Source organism: Sander lucioperca, chromosome 5, assembly GCF_008315115.2.
Source record: "Sander lucioperca isolate FBNREF2018 chromosome 5, SLUC_FBN_1.2, whole genome shotgun sequence".
NCBI classification, from domain to species: domain Eukaryota; kingdom Metazoa; phylum Chordata; class Actinopteri; order Perciformes; family Percidae; genus Sander; species Sander lucioperca.
Window position 1 is genome coordinate 44,357,694 of NC_050177.1, and position 16,623 is coordinate 44,374,316.

Below are 16,623 nucleotides of genomic sequence, written 5' to 3' on the forward strand. Positions count from 1 at the left end.
AAAAGGAAGTTTTTCTTCGCCACTGTTGCACCAAATGCATGCTCTTGGGGGAATTGTTGGGTCTTTATAAATTATAGTGTGGTCTAGACCTACTCTATCTGTAAAGTGTCTTGAGAAGAGTGAACTCTTGTTACGATTTGATACTATAAATAAAATTGAATTTAGCTGAAAGTGAATTAAGTGACTTGATCATATGAAAATGGAAAATGGAACAGAATGTGTCTTATTTTATCAGTAATTATGATCAAACAAATGCTATGATAGAGAAACTGTAAAACATCATTAGATAATATGTGTATATATTTACATATCTAACCCTATAACATATACAACAGAATAGAAATAGCCAAAAACTGAAAGCATGTCATGTCACTGAGTGACATGACATGTTATGCTACTTTACTGCAATTTATATGGAAGGAGAATATAAACAAACCATATGGTCCAGGGGTAACTGCAGGCCTCTTCCTCCCTGTCATCTTCATCTGCCTCCTCCTGATCACTCCCTGCCTCTGTCCCTCTCTCTGAATCTGCAGCCTCCTCTTCATCCCTCACCGTCAATTCTTCCTTTCCCTTTTCTCTTTCACTTATTTCTACATCTCCTTCTGTGGTCTTCTCCTGCTCTGACCCGCCTAGTCTCTCCAGTTTACTGCCTTCTCCTTCTTCATTTCCCTCCTTCTCTTCCTCCTGTGCACCTGCGATTTTAGCTGGCAGTTCCCCCACTTTTAGGCTTCAGCTAATATCTGCAGGTACTGCAAAAGTCGAGATGTGAAAAGCTCTGGTTGAATTTCCCCTTGGGGATCAATACAGTATCTATCTATTTGTATTACATTACACTGTAGGGCCCTGTAGCTAATAAGTAGCCTAACAAACATAAAATCAGAAGAGCGCCGCTGTGCACGTTTGATGCAGGGACGTAGCTAAGTATTTGAGGGGCAGGGGACTAAGATTACGTCTACAATTATTATTTATTATTAATTAATATAAATTGTTTGTTTCAATGTTTTAAGAAGCGTTTGGACATAGTGGCAGTTTGTTTTTACAAGCACAGTTTTTTGAACACCAAAGTTAGGGGGGCAGCTGGGGGGCAAGGCCCCCCCCCTGTAGATCTGCCCCTGACCATCACGCTCCAGGCTGAGTTATAAAAATGCTGGTTAACAGCTAAACTCAAACAACTTTGGTTGCAAAAAGAGGTGGTGTTCAGGAGTAGGGACAAGGACAAGTTTAAAGAGGCTAAATACAGGTTTAGCAAGGTGGTGAGAGATGCTAGAGACTGTATTCTGAGAAAGTCCAACAACGGTTCTCGTCGAATGACTCTGCTTCTGTCTGGAAGGGACTCAAACAGATGCAGACAACTGCCAACCAAAAGCCCTTCACTCCACTAACGACTTGTGCCTGGCAAACAAACTGAATGAGTTCTAATATCAATTTGAACGGCCCATGGACAATGGTCCTGTTCAGACCTGGCATTAACATGCATCTTGGGGGATCTGATTACAAGTGGACAGCTCTAAGTATGTCAGTTTACACCTGGCATTAGAATACGTCTCCATGTGTCTTGAGTGACCACTCGGTCACTCAAGCTACGTAGTCGGATCTCAGTTTCCCACTCTTTATGCAAATAAACAGGTACATCATTTGCGTTTGCAAAGACCCAGTGCATTGTTGTTTTTAACCGGCTGGGGGGAAGCATTAGTAATATTGTACATATTTGTAAATTTGGGTACATTTTATGAAACAAAAAATAAAAGGTTATTGTCTACCCGTGGTCCCTGGAGACCTCCATGCTGCTGACACCACTGCCTTTGCCAGGCGCGCCTGCACACAGTGCTTCAGAGAGCCGGGGGATGAGAGCAGACGGGCGGGCAGGTGTCAGATCTGTGAGCACTGCGGCTCCACATCCCGATCGCTACTGCGCAGACTCGGGCTCCAAATGATGTCACCAGCACAAGATGGCAGTGCCCATATCTGGTATATTTTGGCTTCATTTTTGTACAGTGGGAGGAAGTGGAGATGTGTGTTCCATCTTTATATGCAGTCTATGGCTGCAGCCATCTTGGTTGTTTTCAAAAATGCCTCAAAAGCGCTCCTCTGTACAGTCATGGTCTCGAACACACCCGGTTGATTGGCCCGGCATGTCTCAGGCCACTGGAAATCTGTCCAAAGCAGAGGGCTACCTGTTTCCAGGCAAATCAAGGGCTCCACAGTAGATTTTTTTCTAGAGTCACTTTGGCAATGTCTCTTTTGAATTTACCTTTTCAATGTAAAAGTTGTTTTTAACCAACTAATAACCAATATTACTGTTTTTTTTCCATAGTAATTCAATGACCTGATGGTTTTGAGAGAATGCAGCTAGTCAGGGGTGTTGCAATTTCTCCGAATATGATTCTAAAATCATTCTTAAGTCTGGACGTAGAGTTCAGTTTACTGATTGAAGCAGATAGTGGGGAACTCGACCTTAACTTGGTGTGCTGTAAGAGTAAGCTGCTGTACGACATATTCCTCAGTTCCACAGTATGTCTAGTGTTTCCTTTGCTCTCTAAGATGGCCCTCGTCTGGTATGTGGTAGCTCTCTGTGAACTGTAGCTCCAGTTTGTGCCTCTCATGTAATCATCATCTTTACATTTGACACTGATGCTGTTTACATTTACAAATAATTATGTTTAGACATTTCCAGATTTCTCAGACTCCTCTGTCCAGATAAAATTCTCTCGTCTTTTTTTTAACCTTTTACACAGTGCAACTCTTTTCATTCTACCAAAGATTTCAGGCGATTTTCAAGTTTTGTATTTTTGGATGTTCTTATTATACCTTAATCATCTATGCAAAATTCTCAAATGTAAAAATTCACAACATGAGTGGCACAAAATTGAGCTATTTGAACATGCTTATCTAATTCTAGTCTATCTACCTAATTTGCATAGTTTTTCCTTCATTGCCCTGTTCATCAACTGTCAGTGTGTCTTTAAACTAGTTTTGGCTAGCTCTGAGCTTTTGCCACAGTTTGTATGGGTTTGTAGTCAGGTTTTGGTCTGCTCTTTTTTTACTTTATGGAGGCTAGAATGTAACCTTTCTGTTTGTCTTCATCTGATTAAACTTCCTAAATGTATCCGCTGTTAGAGAAATAAGATAACATAATTTGTAGTTTCTATTTAGAATCCTTCATAAATTTAGGCTTAGCATAGTGTCAATCCCTTAATCTTTTACCAGTATTACCAGGAAAATGCTCTTAGTGTTCAATGCTGGGACTCTGTTCTCCTGCCACAAGACTTACATGATGTCTGGTCCCTCTCGCTGGGGGACTTGGCTGCTTATCAGTGACTGTGGTTGCCTTGGGTGGACTTTGGCCCATTCCCATAGGCAGTGTTATGCTATAAGACTGGCTCTAAGACCCTGTGCACAATCACTCTCTCTGTCACACGCACATCCACACAAAATGTAAAATGCCCATGTTAAACTCAAGATGACAGACAAGGAGTGACTGGAGGAATTGCAGCACACATCTGCTTGAGTGAGTGATGTAAGTGCTTCAGCCATAAGACTAGGCAAAGGCATTTGTGTGTGTAAAAATACACCCCCCCAGTTTTGCATTCTTGGTTTTTGGGAATGATGCATTTTGAGAAAGTAGGTAGAGATTTTGTGACACGTCAACAGGACACAGGGCTCTAGCGTGGGCAATCTGTGACCGTTATTTACAGGACAGTGCAGCTGCCCTAAGGTACTCAACCTTTACAGTATGTAGTTGCATGTAAGTCGTATAGAGAAAGAGAGGGTGAGTGTGTGTTTGAACTGTCTGGATTTTAAAATAAGTATTTTCCAGCCTATTGAAATCATCTTTTTAACTGCCACCGATGACCCAATTTTGGCCCTTTTAGTACCTGGTTACATGCAAAAGTTGTAGCTTTGCAAATTGCCCTTTTTTCTACTTTTTTGCTCTCCCTCTCGCTGTGTCAAAGAGAAAAACCAGAGGGGAGTGGGGGTGAAGGACGTGTAAGCACATAGCTCAGCTCCACGTGGCCACCGGTCTCCTCCCCCTTCTGTGCCGGAAGGGCTAACCAACCAGCCTTCCTCTGCTGCTGTGGCACCACACTCCTCCTCCTCCTGTGCTGGTTTCCTCTCCTCTCAGAAGGGGTGAGCCTGAAAAAAAATCTGAAGTGCGACTTGAGTGTGCAGGATGACAGAGCAGACAGAGAGAATGGGGGGAAAAAAAGGGGGAGTTTCTTCTGCTCGCTGCAGCTCATTTGATAACGATAACTTTTCTTTTCCTAGAAACCCTTCCATTCCCCCCTACTCTTCCCCTCCTTCACTCTCCGGCCCCTTTAACTGTCTGTTAGTCTGTGTGGGAGGGGTTGTGTGGGAGGGGTTGTGCATTCCAATACCATAGCTTTACAAGCCCACTCGCTTTATCCTTTTTTTCCTCCTCCCTGTTCTGTTCAGCATATGAGAAAGGGTGATTCAGGTTGTTAGCTAGCTTACTGACAGTCAGGTCCAGCCCTGCTCTGTCCTGTTCTGCTGGCCTGTAGAACTCTATCACAGCCTGAATGTGTATGAGTTAAGTTGAGATAAAACTCGACTGGCTGCGTCCACCCGCCATCCTGCTTTGTGGGGTTTAAAGTCCAGCCACAAGTCTGTTGGAACAGCTACTCCAGCCCCAGGATGAGAGAGGCCCGCTACGGTTTGTAATGCTTCCGAGAGTGGAATTAAACCAGTGAAAGGTCAGTGGCGACAAGCAAATATTGTTGTTCTTAAAGTCCAAAGTAGGCCGGAGAGCAGCAGAACTGTAGCAGCTCACTGTTAACTTTTACAGTTTAATCCTTGTTCAGGGACTGTGTTCGTCACTTTGTTTAGCAGCGCTGTGGCTCATACCAGTTTCATGACAGCTCTGACTTCCTAGAGTAAGTATGTAGAGTGTCAGTGAGAGTGAGAAAAGAGAGAGTGCTGAATAGAAAGCATGTGTTTGTAATGTATGGGCACTCCTTATGAGTGAGTGATCAGATTTTTTCATGCAGTTTTCCCCCCCTCTGCCTGAGTGTTGTGTGTGTGTGTACACAGGAAACCCTTCGGTTGTCTGCCTGCCCTGATCGTGCTTTGCCTTCATGAGATACAGGCATTTTCACAATAACTTAAGCCAGCAGTGGAATTTGTTTGACAATTTGCATCAAGTTGGTCAACTTGATTCTCGCTCAGTCGAACATTATTCCTGGTGTCTAACTGGCAGAAGCACATTCAGCTGTGCAGCAGAGGAATTTGCATGGTGGTTAGTGTTCGGATTTTGTGTGCCTCAGTGTTCACAATGTGAGAAATGTAGCTTTCATTGAATCAGAGGCAGCTAGATATTCATAGAGAAAGGGCTGACAACTATAGGCATTGCATCATGGGATGGCAACTCTTCTTTTTAATGCTGTCGTCCTCAACTTAAACATTTTAACACTTTGCCTTTCTCCTTATCTTCTGCCTTTATGGTAGGAAATAAGCTAGTTCTCAAGTGCTTATCCACACATAGAGATTATTCTTTTCTATTCTTTCCTTTCTGTAATCATTTGTGCTCTCACACTGACAGTGGATCTCTTCCCTCTCCATCCATAGATCAGAATAAGAGACCCTAACCAAGGTGGTCGAGACATTACAGAGGAGATTATGTCAGGGGGCCGCAGTGGCTCTACCCCAACCCCACCACAGGTGAGCTACAATGCCATGATTCTGACCAAAGATGGTTAACACATCAGACATACTAGCACACTGTTACAGTTTAAATTTAGGTTTTAGACACCAATGACATTTTTTCAGGAAGTATAGTGAATTAACAGACAAAAGACATAACACTTGCAAATCGGTTATCAGATCAGTGCAAATGTAGTGAGCATCAGAGGTTTAGTTACACTGATAAAATTCAGTTTAAACGCTCATTGATGAAATGAATCAGGGTTGGTGTAGTTCACCAAACTGCTTTTAGTTCATGTTGGTATCAAATTTATTTGGATCACCATTTTTTTTATACTTTATATACTAGATACTGTTTACTGTCTGTGGCTGTTACCTGGCAACACCTCCTCTTCTCTGGGGTCTTATACTTTCTACTGTGTAAATGTCAGCTTAGTATATTAAAAGATTTAAATGGAATTGGAATGGAATGCTCTGTCCACATGCTACTTCTTTATGGGGAATGATGCAGATTGCCAACTGATCTATGATTTCTGAGTTCTGACGTGTGGCTAATATATCCACCAAGGGAATGACGTGAAACTATTTTTTTTTCCACCTAGTCAAGTGGAAAATGAGTGTTGTCCTCACCGCTAAGGTCATACCTTACTTTCTGGTGTGTGTATGTTTCCCAACAGACAGCCATATCGGGATCAGAAAGTACAGCTTTTGTGCAGGCCAACGGTGAGAGTGTCACAGCTGCTGCTACACCAGCACTGGTTAGACCAGGTGAGTGCCACATGCACAGGGCCTCGAACACAGTCACACAAAGATATATGTACAATTTTCAAATTATCATTTTAATATTGTTCCTAATTTTCAAGGTATGTGTATTGGTACTTCTGATATAGTTAATGAAGTTATTATTTTATTATTTGCAGTAGAAGGTTATGTTGTGCTGCATAAGTACTTTAAGATAAGTACAGAAAAAAAAAAAATCTATTTGCATTTTCAAGACTGTCATTAGCTTTCATTTAATATAGGTCTTAAATTCAAGCATTTTACTTACTGTGTAAAAAATGACACTTCAATTTTCCCAGCTAATGGTTTCCTTTTAAGATCAATATCCTGTTAAGAGCAAGTTTTACTGGGGTATGGAGCTTTAGGCAAAGAAAAAGGTTGGTGTTGTTGAGCTCATGTTTCATGAATTAGCCTTTGGTTATCAAGGGAAAAAGCCTAATTAATAAAACAAGCCAACATTTTGTGAGGTTACATGTTGCAATTGTTTAACTGTGTGAATATAATACAAATTGCAGCCTGCAGGGACAAAAACTGTGACCAAGTGATATTAAATGGCAGCCTCTGAATAATTAGGGACTCTATCTGTAAAGTGTCTCGAGATAACGACTGTAATGATTTGACACTATAAACTAAATTCAATTAAAATTAAATGATTTGGACACTAGAATGTATATTTACCCACATATGTGTTTATTGACAGCAATACATGTTTTGGTTGACAAATGTTTCAAGCTATTATTTGAACTGGGTTTTCATCTGTAGAAGCAACTATATGATGTAGTTCAGTGATAGCTATGAAGGCAGCTTGTTTAGAGGGAATTAATAATCGGACAATGTGGCACCTTAAGAGAGCTTGTTGGTTTGGTTATTCTACAAAGTCACTTCAGTAGAAACTCTAATCTTAATTCTAGCCGTCAATGAAACTTACTTTGTAAAGCGAAGTGTCATACATCTTTTAAAATAACTGACCTGATTAGAGGCGGATTGGACTGATCCGTTTTAGGGGAAAACAATACATTGTGATTCAAATCAGATTTTTGTCAGGAAGGTTTGAAATAAGCATGTGGTTGGGGAACGTATGAGGGTGTGAGTCACAAACACAATACGTAGATATCAAAAAAATGATAATTTGTCAATCTATAACTCCTACTTCGGAGTCTAAGAGTAAGGAGTGTCACATAATATTTAGTTTCTATTAAATCAGCATGTTTGAAGCTACAGTACCCATTAGATGATTAGTGCATGTGATTCCATGTCTTTAAAGTCTCCACAGGTGATCCATAAATTGAGTTTTGATATTAAGTGTGAATTGAGAAAACATAGTTGAGCTCATAGATAGATAGATAGATAGATATATATATATATATATATATAGATATAGATATAGATATATATACTCATATATATCTATATATATATATAGATATAGATATATATACTCATATATATATATATATATATATATATATATATATATATACTCATATATATATATAGATATATATATATATATATATATATATATATATACTCATATATATATATATATATATATATATATATACTCCGAACCCGTCCCGAGCCTGACAGGCATTAAGAAATTTATGTCCGAGCCCGACCCAGTTAAAATCTCATTTTTTTTTCTCATACTAATGACACATGTACGTTTGTTTGTGTGGAAAGCTTTTATTAAGCAACTATAGGAAGGCATTCGGAAATGTCAACAGATGAGCTCATCAGCACACACGGGGCAACAAGCGCATGTTAATAAGCTGTTTAATTTAAAATGTTCAATGTGCTAACCTTTCCTGATTGCTTCGTTTCCGACCGTGATCAGAAAACCAGGGGAGACTCGTTACCTCCAGGGCCAACGTTCTATAACGTTAGGGTCATATCCCGTTTCTGGTGAGCAGATGAATGAACTTGGCTTTGAGTCTGGGGTTTATCTCGGACACCGCACACACTGTTGGCTCCAAACTTAAACTTATTCCACCAACTCTGCTCCAGTCGCATCTACACGTCTGCTTCCTCTTTTCTCTATCTCTCTTTTGCCCACTTTACACACGCACAGAGCTCTCTTAAAGGAGCCGCAGCACCATTTCACAACAAATGCCTTATCGCGCTGATGTGACCGAACCCGACCATAATTTCTAAATATCTGTCCGAGCCTGGCCCGGTGGGTACCGTTGGGCCCCGTCGGGCTCGGTTCGGGTATCCATGCCTTAATACATACATACAATAATAATAGTGCTTTTCAGAAGTCTAACAAACATTTTCTGGACCCTCCAGATGACAGAGGGAAACCTACGCCCCCTCCTTTGTCAAAGACCCCTGAACTTGCTAAGGGTGACCTCATCCCGACAGAGGCAACCTCCTCTGACACGAACACTAAGCCACCTGCACCCCCTCTACTATCAGAAGCAGACGATATCCCTCTCAAAACTATTCCTACACCTGCACCCAGTGCTCCTGTTGCAGATGTGATGGATGCTCCCCCACCTCCCAGGAAATCCACCCCACCCCCCCAGTCAGCGCCTGAGGTGCCCGCCTACCCTGCACCCCTCCCTGACCCTGTTCCCACCTCTGCTGCACAAGACAAAACAGACAAGAAAATCACAGAGGCAAAGGAGAAGGAGGTGTTGAAAGAGAAGGAGGCTAAAGCAGAGGAGGCAGCTGCACCTCCATCGACTAACGGTGTCGCAGAGGTGGAGCCAGAAAGCCCGACGGTCATGTTGCCACCCAGTCACCTGGAGACTCTGGAGTCTCCCATTGCACAGCCAGAGGAGCTACGCCTCCCCAACGGCCTGCCGCTGCCAGCCCCTCAAGACCCCGAGGTGCCTGCCACCAGCCCGACTGAGTGTGACGACAGCCCCATCGCTGAGCCTGACATCAGTGAGCAGTCTGTCATACAGACCTCCGCAGCGATCACTCAGGCAGCGCCTACACCTGTGTTCCAAGCCCCACCTGCCCCTGTTGATCAGCCTGCCCCTGCACCCGCTGTCCAGGAGATTCTTGCTGAGCCTGCCATCCAGGCCGCACCCACCCAGCCTGAGGTACAAGAAACGGTTCCTCCAGTCGCCCTGGACATCAAAGAAGATATCCCAGTGCCCCAGTCCACCGCCAAGGAAGAGAAGCCATCTCCTGCAGAGCCAGTTTCCATAGTTGACAATGACCGCACCCCAGAAACTGTGCCCACTCCTCCCCCTCCCACAGCAGAGGAGAGGGAGGACACCCCTCCTCCCCAGACAGTCACCCCTGCCCTTGTAGAAACTACTATGCAAGGTCAGTTGGTTACAACATGCTAAAATATTTAATAGTTTAGAATTGTAGTCTCTTCCATCATTAATAGAAAACCTTCCTCGGCAGGACTCTTCTGTCGGATTTATGTTTGAGTTGATCTGAGGCTGATTGTGTTCGTCTTCCTTTCTTTAGCCGCTGTGTCTGTGCCAAAGAAAAAGAGGAAGATGAAAGATCTAAACAAAAAGGAGGCAGTGGGAGACCTCCTGGATGCCTTTAAAGAGGTGTGTGTGCAATAATCCATTTATTTACTTTTCATGCCCTTACAACTGATTTAATTAGCCTACTGTTACTCCATGCCTGTTGACAGAGGCAAAGACACAGGCTTAATGAATTTTAATGTGGCCCACCAGGATGGTTTTATTTTACATATAACTTTTAAGATAGCAGTCTGACTGTCCTAACCCCTCTCCCATCTTTAAACCAGGAGCAAGTAGTGGCTGCGCCGGAGCCCGAGCCAGCTCCTGTCCTAGCACCAGAGACCAAGCCCCCTGCTGCTTCCCCTCCTGCCCCAGAGGAGGCGGACCTGACCTGGGAGGACAAGGAGGACAAAGAGGACAAGCAAGACGCTGAGAACATTAAGCCAGACTCTAAGCAGACCGACACTGACAAGAAGTACCAGTACAAAGAGGGTTGGTCTCTGAACCTTGATACCTTTCAGTGTGAACAATGATCTTATCTCACTTACATCCACCTTTATGTTTGCTTTTTTGAAAACGAGTGGCATTTTACATTATGTTCCCCTGTTGATATAAGTGTTCAGTCGAAAATGATAGTTATGTTATGGCAAGGCATCATTTTTGAACAATAAGCACAAGAAGAAGATTGAACAAGAACATTTTTAAATTGCAGGTGAATTTAGTTAATTGTAGGTCATGGCTCTTTGCCTTCTTGCAGCTTTGTTCTAGTATATGAACACAAAAACACAGTTAATTGAACATCTGCCTTCAAAATCAAAGCATAAGATAATAAATAATTTCAGCAGCTTTTTTAATCCTTGTGTTGACCTCGGGTCACATTGACCCGTTTTAAATTTTTGTTTTATATCAGAAAATATGGGACGTAGAAATAAGCGCTGAAAATGTGTAGAAGAAAAATTTAAAAATTTAAAACGTTGGAAAAAGCAAAAACAAATTGTGAAAAAAAGGCGTCAAAAATGTAATGTCTTACAAAACAGAGATTACATATACTGTAATATACATTCATTTATTCATTTCCTAGCCTATCTGCCACCTTGTGGACATTATGAGGCATGACGGTATCAACAGTTACACAGACCTAGATTTATTTTCTCTCCTTTATTACAGTAAACGACACTATGTCCCAGTTTCATTCTGAGTTGATACTGAGGGAAGTATAACTTAAACATTTTGCAAATCTTTTCAATAAAAAGAACATTGTGGTCATTTTTTGTTTTGGTTTCTCTTTCAGAACAATGGAAGCCAATCGACCCAGAGAAGAAGAAGCAATATGACCGAGAGTTTCTTCTGGGCTTCCAGTTCATCTCAGCCAGCATGAACAAGCCTGAGGGTCTACCAGCCATCAGTGATGTTGTCTTAGACAAGGTGCAACCTCTCACACTAAAGACATGGCCATACAGTCTTGAATAGTTTCTGTTATGTTTATATTATGTAAATGTGTCTCTGATTTTTTTTATTTTTCTATTATTAGTTTATTGATTTTCTGTTACTCTGGAATTGCCTCAGTGTGGTTTAAATGGTGCTGTATAGATACACTTGCTGCCCCTTGCCATAGACTGTCTGTCCCCATGTTGAGAAAACGACCTAGATCCTATGAGTCAGTCATAGTTATTTTTGCTAGGTGTTTGATCACCACAGTAGCACTGATGGAATGTAACTAATGTCCCTGTGACTAGAAACATAAAAAGATCAAAGGTTGACAGAATTACATCTTAGCAATGATCTGAATAGTTTCAGTTGGTGTTTCTTTCTGTCTTTTTAGGCTAATAAGACCCCTCTGCGTCAACTGGACCCCAGTCGTCTAACAGGAATGAATTGTGGACCTGACTTCACACCCTCCTTTGCCAATCTTGGCAGGCCTGGCATGGGAGGAGGAAGCAGAGGACCAGTAAGTTAACATGTTCTTAGTGTGTTTCAAGAGCTCCGCACTTGAACTTTATAGCCGATGAATAAAATGGTCATCCCCTATCTCTTCTCAGCCGCCAGGTATGGGTATGGGAGTTGGTGGTCCACGTCGCTCCCAGCAGATGCAGAGGAAAGAGCCAAGGAAGATCATCACCACCATGTCACTCGGTGACGACGTGCAGCTGAACAAGGCAGAGAAGGCTTGGAAACCTACAGTGAAAAAAGTTGTTCACAATCGTGCAGTAGAGGAGCCTGAGAACGATTCAGAGCATGCTAAGACTCAGGACCTGTTTAAACGGGTTCGCGGCATCCTCAACAAACTGACTCCCCAAAAGTTTCAACAGCTAATGAAACAGGTGACGGAACTGACTATTGACACTGAGGAGAGATTGAAAGGAGTCATAGATCTTACCTTTGAAAAGGCCATTTCTGAACCAGACTTTTCAGTGGCCTATGCCAACATGTGCCGCTGCCTTATGGGGGTAAGTGATACCACACACTTTGCCACATGGAAATATGTGTTGCTTGAATGCTTACTCTTTGACTGTTGGTGGTTCACTCCTGCAATTGTGCACAGAGCTAATATGTATTAAATGATAAACTAAATAAATTTCATTTCTAATAAGGCCTAAGCCTGCATGATGATGTTGAAATTTAAAAACCTCAGACTATTGTGTGGTAATGATACATTTTTCTGGAGCCAAAACTAAATTCACACAACACAAGCATTTTTTTTCATAATTGATTTTTCTTAGAATTACACCTGTTTGTCGAAAAATACTTTGTAAAGATGAGAAACATTTTATTTGTTCTGCTGGATAAAGTTCCCTAAAATACTATTATTAAACGGAGAAAATAATCCTCTTTTCTCTAATCAAAGTAAAGCATAAAATGCTTCCATTAAAACATAATCATAAATCCCACTTTATTATATGTAGCTTGTTCACATACTCGCACTCTCCTATCAAGCTTTTGAAAGCAGTCAGAATTACTTTTTTTGTCAGAATATTTTAGTCAATATTTTTGGACGGTTTGAGCTCATGACATTCTGTGACACCGGTGATGCTTGGCTGGTTGACAGATAAAGACTACTTACTACTAGACACTAACATGGCTGCCTAACTCTAAAACACACTCTTAAAATAGAGTTAAAGAAACTTGCAGCCAAGCCACATTTAAGCTACAAACGACCCATAATGAAACACTCTTTTAATGTAATAGGCTCACTCTGTAACACACAAACCAGTACCTGCTCCATTATCTTACTGCATCTAACCCCCTTACAAATCTGTTGTCAGCATCAAGGACTGAAGTAAAAAAAGGACACACCTTTGAAAATTCAGCTTACTGCTAAAAAAAAACTCAACAGACCCACAACAGAAATTAGAACAGTCGGAATGAGTTTTTGATCTTAGATATTGACCAAAAAATCATTTAAAACGGGGGAAATAGTTAAATGAAGAAACACTAAAAATAGTGGAAGAATTTCAATTATGTATTTATAATTTAGATTACTTCACAAATATGTAAAAAAAAAAAAAAAAAAAAAGAACGGGCAAAAAACAGGAATATTATAATATCCTTTGTCGGAGTCCAGTGATGACCGTAAGTAACTTAGTCTTTTCCTGTTCTTTTTTTAATGTATGTTTTCTCTGCTCTTTTCAGCTTAAAGCCGAAACCACAGATAAGCCGGGAAACACTGTGAATTTCCGCAAGCTGCTGCTAAATCGATGCCAGAAGGAGTTCGAAAAGGATAAAGATGATGACGAGATCTTCGAGAGGAAGCAGACAGAGCTGGATGCTGCCTCAGTGGTATAGTACTACCTCACAATATATGGGTTGGGGTCTTCATTTAAGCACAAAAACAAGTCAAGTTGGTAGTTAAACTTGGGTATATGGTGGGAAGTTTTCGAAGGTGACCATATATCGGGAGGAAGCCACTATGCTAAGATTTTTCATACAGCTAACCATCCCTCAACACGATTTCCTTTGTTGTCATCACCCTTTTCTATGTGACATTGTTTCTCTGGCAGGCGGAAGAGAAGCAGCGGCTCAGCGATGAGCTACAACAAGCTAAAGACCAGGCCAGGAGGCGCTCACTGGGCAACATCAAGTTCATTGGTGAGCTGTTCAAGCTTAAAATGCTCACAGAGGTCATCATGCATGACTGCATTGTAAAGCTGCTCAAAAACCATGACGAGGAGTCCCTGGAGTGCCTGTGTAGACTGTTGTCCACTATCGGCAAGGACCTAGACTTTGAGAAGGCCAAGGTACAACACACACACGCACACACACAGTGTTAGATAGTGTGATGAAGGGGAAATGGTATTCATAAGTGCACACATCACATACATGAATGCATGCTGATAAATGTGCAGTTGGATTGTGTTTTAATTTGATGTTGTAAATGTAGCGTATGAAATGGACTCACCAAACTGTCGTGGTCATCCTCAGCCTCGTATGGACCAGTACTTCAATCAGATGGATAAAATAATAAAGGAGAGGAAGACCAGCTCCAGGATCCGCTTCATGTTGCAGGATGTGCTGGACCTTCGACGGGTAAAGCATAAACAACACGCACACATATACAGTACACGCATGCTAACAAGGCATTGCAGCATATTACTTGGAAATACTTGCAAAATACAATGAATTACACACTTTTCTGATCACCACAGGATCAGTGTTCTTCAAGGTTGAATCATTTCTTTATTTAGCATGATCATGTTTAGCATATTCTTTGTTTTATATTGTAGTGTGCATTCATGCGTTTTGTGTTTGAGCACCTCCAGTAATTGTTTATGAGAGTTTCAGTTTGTGGGGATTTCAGTGTAGAGAGAATCTTGTCATTTTCTCATGTCACACACCTTCTTGGACTTAGTGTGTGTGACTGTGTGTGGTGCTATACACACTGGTCCTTTAGCCCTGGCTGTGTTTCGCTAAAATATGGGCTAAGAAAGAAATGTTTTTCTCAGCTCTTTAATGCACGGCAGCTCCTAAACACAGCTCTGTGCCACAGACTGTTCCACACAAACTCCGTCGTCTTTAACTAGTTCATGAAAAAAAAATGTATCTAGTATTTTCATCTTTTTGTGTCTTCTTCTGACATTTCCATTTAGTTGTGCTATTAAGCCAGTCCAGTACTGTTGAAGCTTATTTCTCTTAAGGAATGCTGCAGTCCTGTAGTTAGGCTCCCACACACACACACACACACACACACACACACACACACACTTTGTTCCTTTCTAGGAAAAGGCTGAAGAGAAAAGTTAAGTTAGGATGTTGATCTCCTGATCCATTCCAGGTCTAGTCTCTCCCATGTAGGGATGTCATGAGAACTGATACTTAGTTAACAAGTTGATGCCAAAAAATTCTGAAAACGTGACGGTACTCGTTTTTACCTAGATTACCGCAGATACCCTAGTTACCGGGATGTAATTCTTCCGGACCTGACGGGGGCAGCATAAAAGCCTCAAATGTTCTAGTCTGCCATTAAATGCCAAAGAAGAACGCCTACCAGCACGGAAGAACAGTGAATAGCTCCTCGTCTCTATGACGCTGGTTAACTTTAACCAGCCTGGTTCTGTGTGAAAAACGACAGCAGAGCGAAACAAACTTAACATACCTGCTGTTGGAAGTTGAACTCATTAAAGATAATACCGTATGCTGCTAGCTGTGTGGTGATGCCAGGATTTGGAGCTGTGGGTCCATCAGCTACCACCACAAATACAATTTAATTCTGTGTGAAACACTAAACATATTGTTATCCTTATGCTGAAATACACGTTATAAAGGAGTGTATTTTGAGGTACATAGGATTTACTGTTGTTTCTTTATCGTGGTATATAACTGGGTAACGAGAGTCGTGACATCCCTACTCCCACAAACACCGTCGTAATAATAGGTAACCATTGTTACCATTTGTCAGCATTAATACTCCTAGATGCCTTTGTATCACCAGTCAAAATGAGAAATACTTCAGTGCAGTTAGGTCAGTAGGTCAGTGTGATGAGTCTACTGCGCCTGCTGCATATTCTTTAAAAATGTAAAGTTTCAATCTCTTTGGCGGCACCTATGGTGATAAGCTTGCAGGTGTGTTTTTGAATCACACTTCCCAAACCGCTTGCGATTTTTCATGGAAATGTCGCCACATACACCCAGTTCGTAATACTGCAAATGCAAGGGCTTTCATCATCTATTTGGCAATAGATAGTAACTTAACAGACATTTATTTAAATGAAAATCTTTAAGATTATTACTTTAAGTTGTTTAGTTACCATGGTGATATGAACAGAAAATTTACACTAATACTTTCAGATTTTTAAACTTTGATTGACATATTTTCCCATCCAAAACCTCCAGAGAAGACAAATCATGTCAAAAATAGAACTGTCAATGTCATCACTCACCTCTGCCCTGTACTCCCAATCTGTCCCTTCATCCCATCCCAGAACAACTGGGTGCCCCGGCGAGGCGATCAGGGCCCCAAGACCATAGACCAGATCCACAAAGAAGCTGAGCTGGAGGAGCACAGGGAGCATATGAAGGTGCAGCAAGCCCTCATCTCCAAGAAAGAGACGGGTGGCGGCCCTGGAGGCAGGATGGGTGGAGGAGGTTCCGGGGGTCGTGGAGGCCCTCACATCCAAGGCCGTGGTGGTCCTCCCCAGGACGAGGGCTGGAATACAGTGCCCATCTCCAAGAACCGGCCTATTGACGCCTCTCGCCTTAGCAAAATCACAAAGGTAGGGGAGAGAGGCCAGTGTTAATATGTATCAGAGTT

General features: G+C 41.7%; 1 protein-coding gene across 1 annotated transcript in view; it reads left to right on the forward strand.

The window, feature by feature from the left end:
- The window catches only part of LOC116038850 (eukaryotic translation initiation factor 4 gamma 1), a 48,433-nt gene that overhangs the window by 24,857 nt on the left and 6,953 nt on the right, over positions 1–16,623 (forward strand). The window contains exons 10-21 of the mRNA XM_031283516.2: positions 5,587–5,679; positions 6,339–6,429; positions 8,731–9,723; positions 9,874–9,962; positions 10,166–10,370; positions 11,170–11,303; positions 11,701–11,826; positions 11,918–12,325; positions 13,509–13,655; positions 13,877–14,113; positions 14,298–14,402; positions 16,295–16,585. Coding sequence (XP_031139376.1) covers positions 5,587–5,679; positions 6,339–6,429; positions 8,731–9,723; positions 9,874–9,962; positions 10,166–10,370; positions 11,170–11,303; positions 11,701–11,826; positions 11,918–12,325; positions 13,509–13,655; positions 13,877–14,113; positions 14,298–14,402; positions 16,295–16,585 — 2,919 coding nt within the window. The remainder of the gene's footprint in view (positions 1–5,586; positions 5,680–6,338; positions 6,430–8,730; positions 9,724–9,873; positions 9,963–10,165; positions 10,371–11,169; positions 11,304–11,700; positions 11,827–11,917; positions 12,326–13,508; positions 13,656–13,876; positions 14,114–14,297; positions 14,403–16,294; positions 16,586–16,623) is intronic.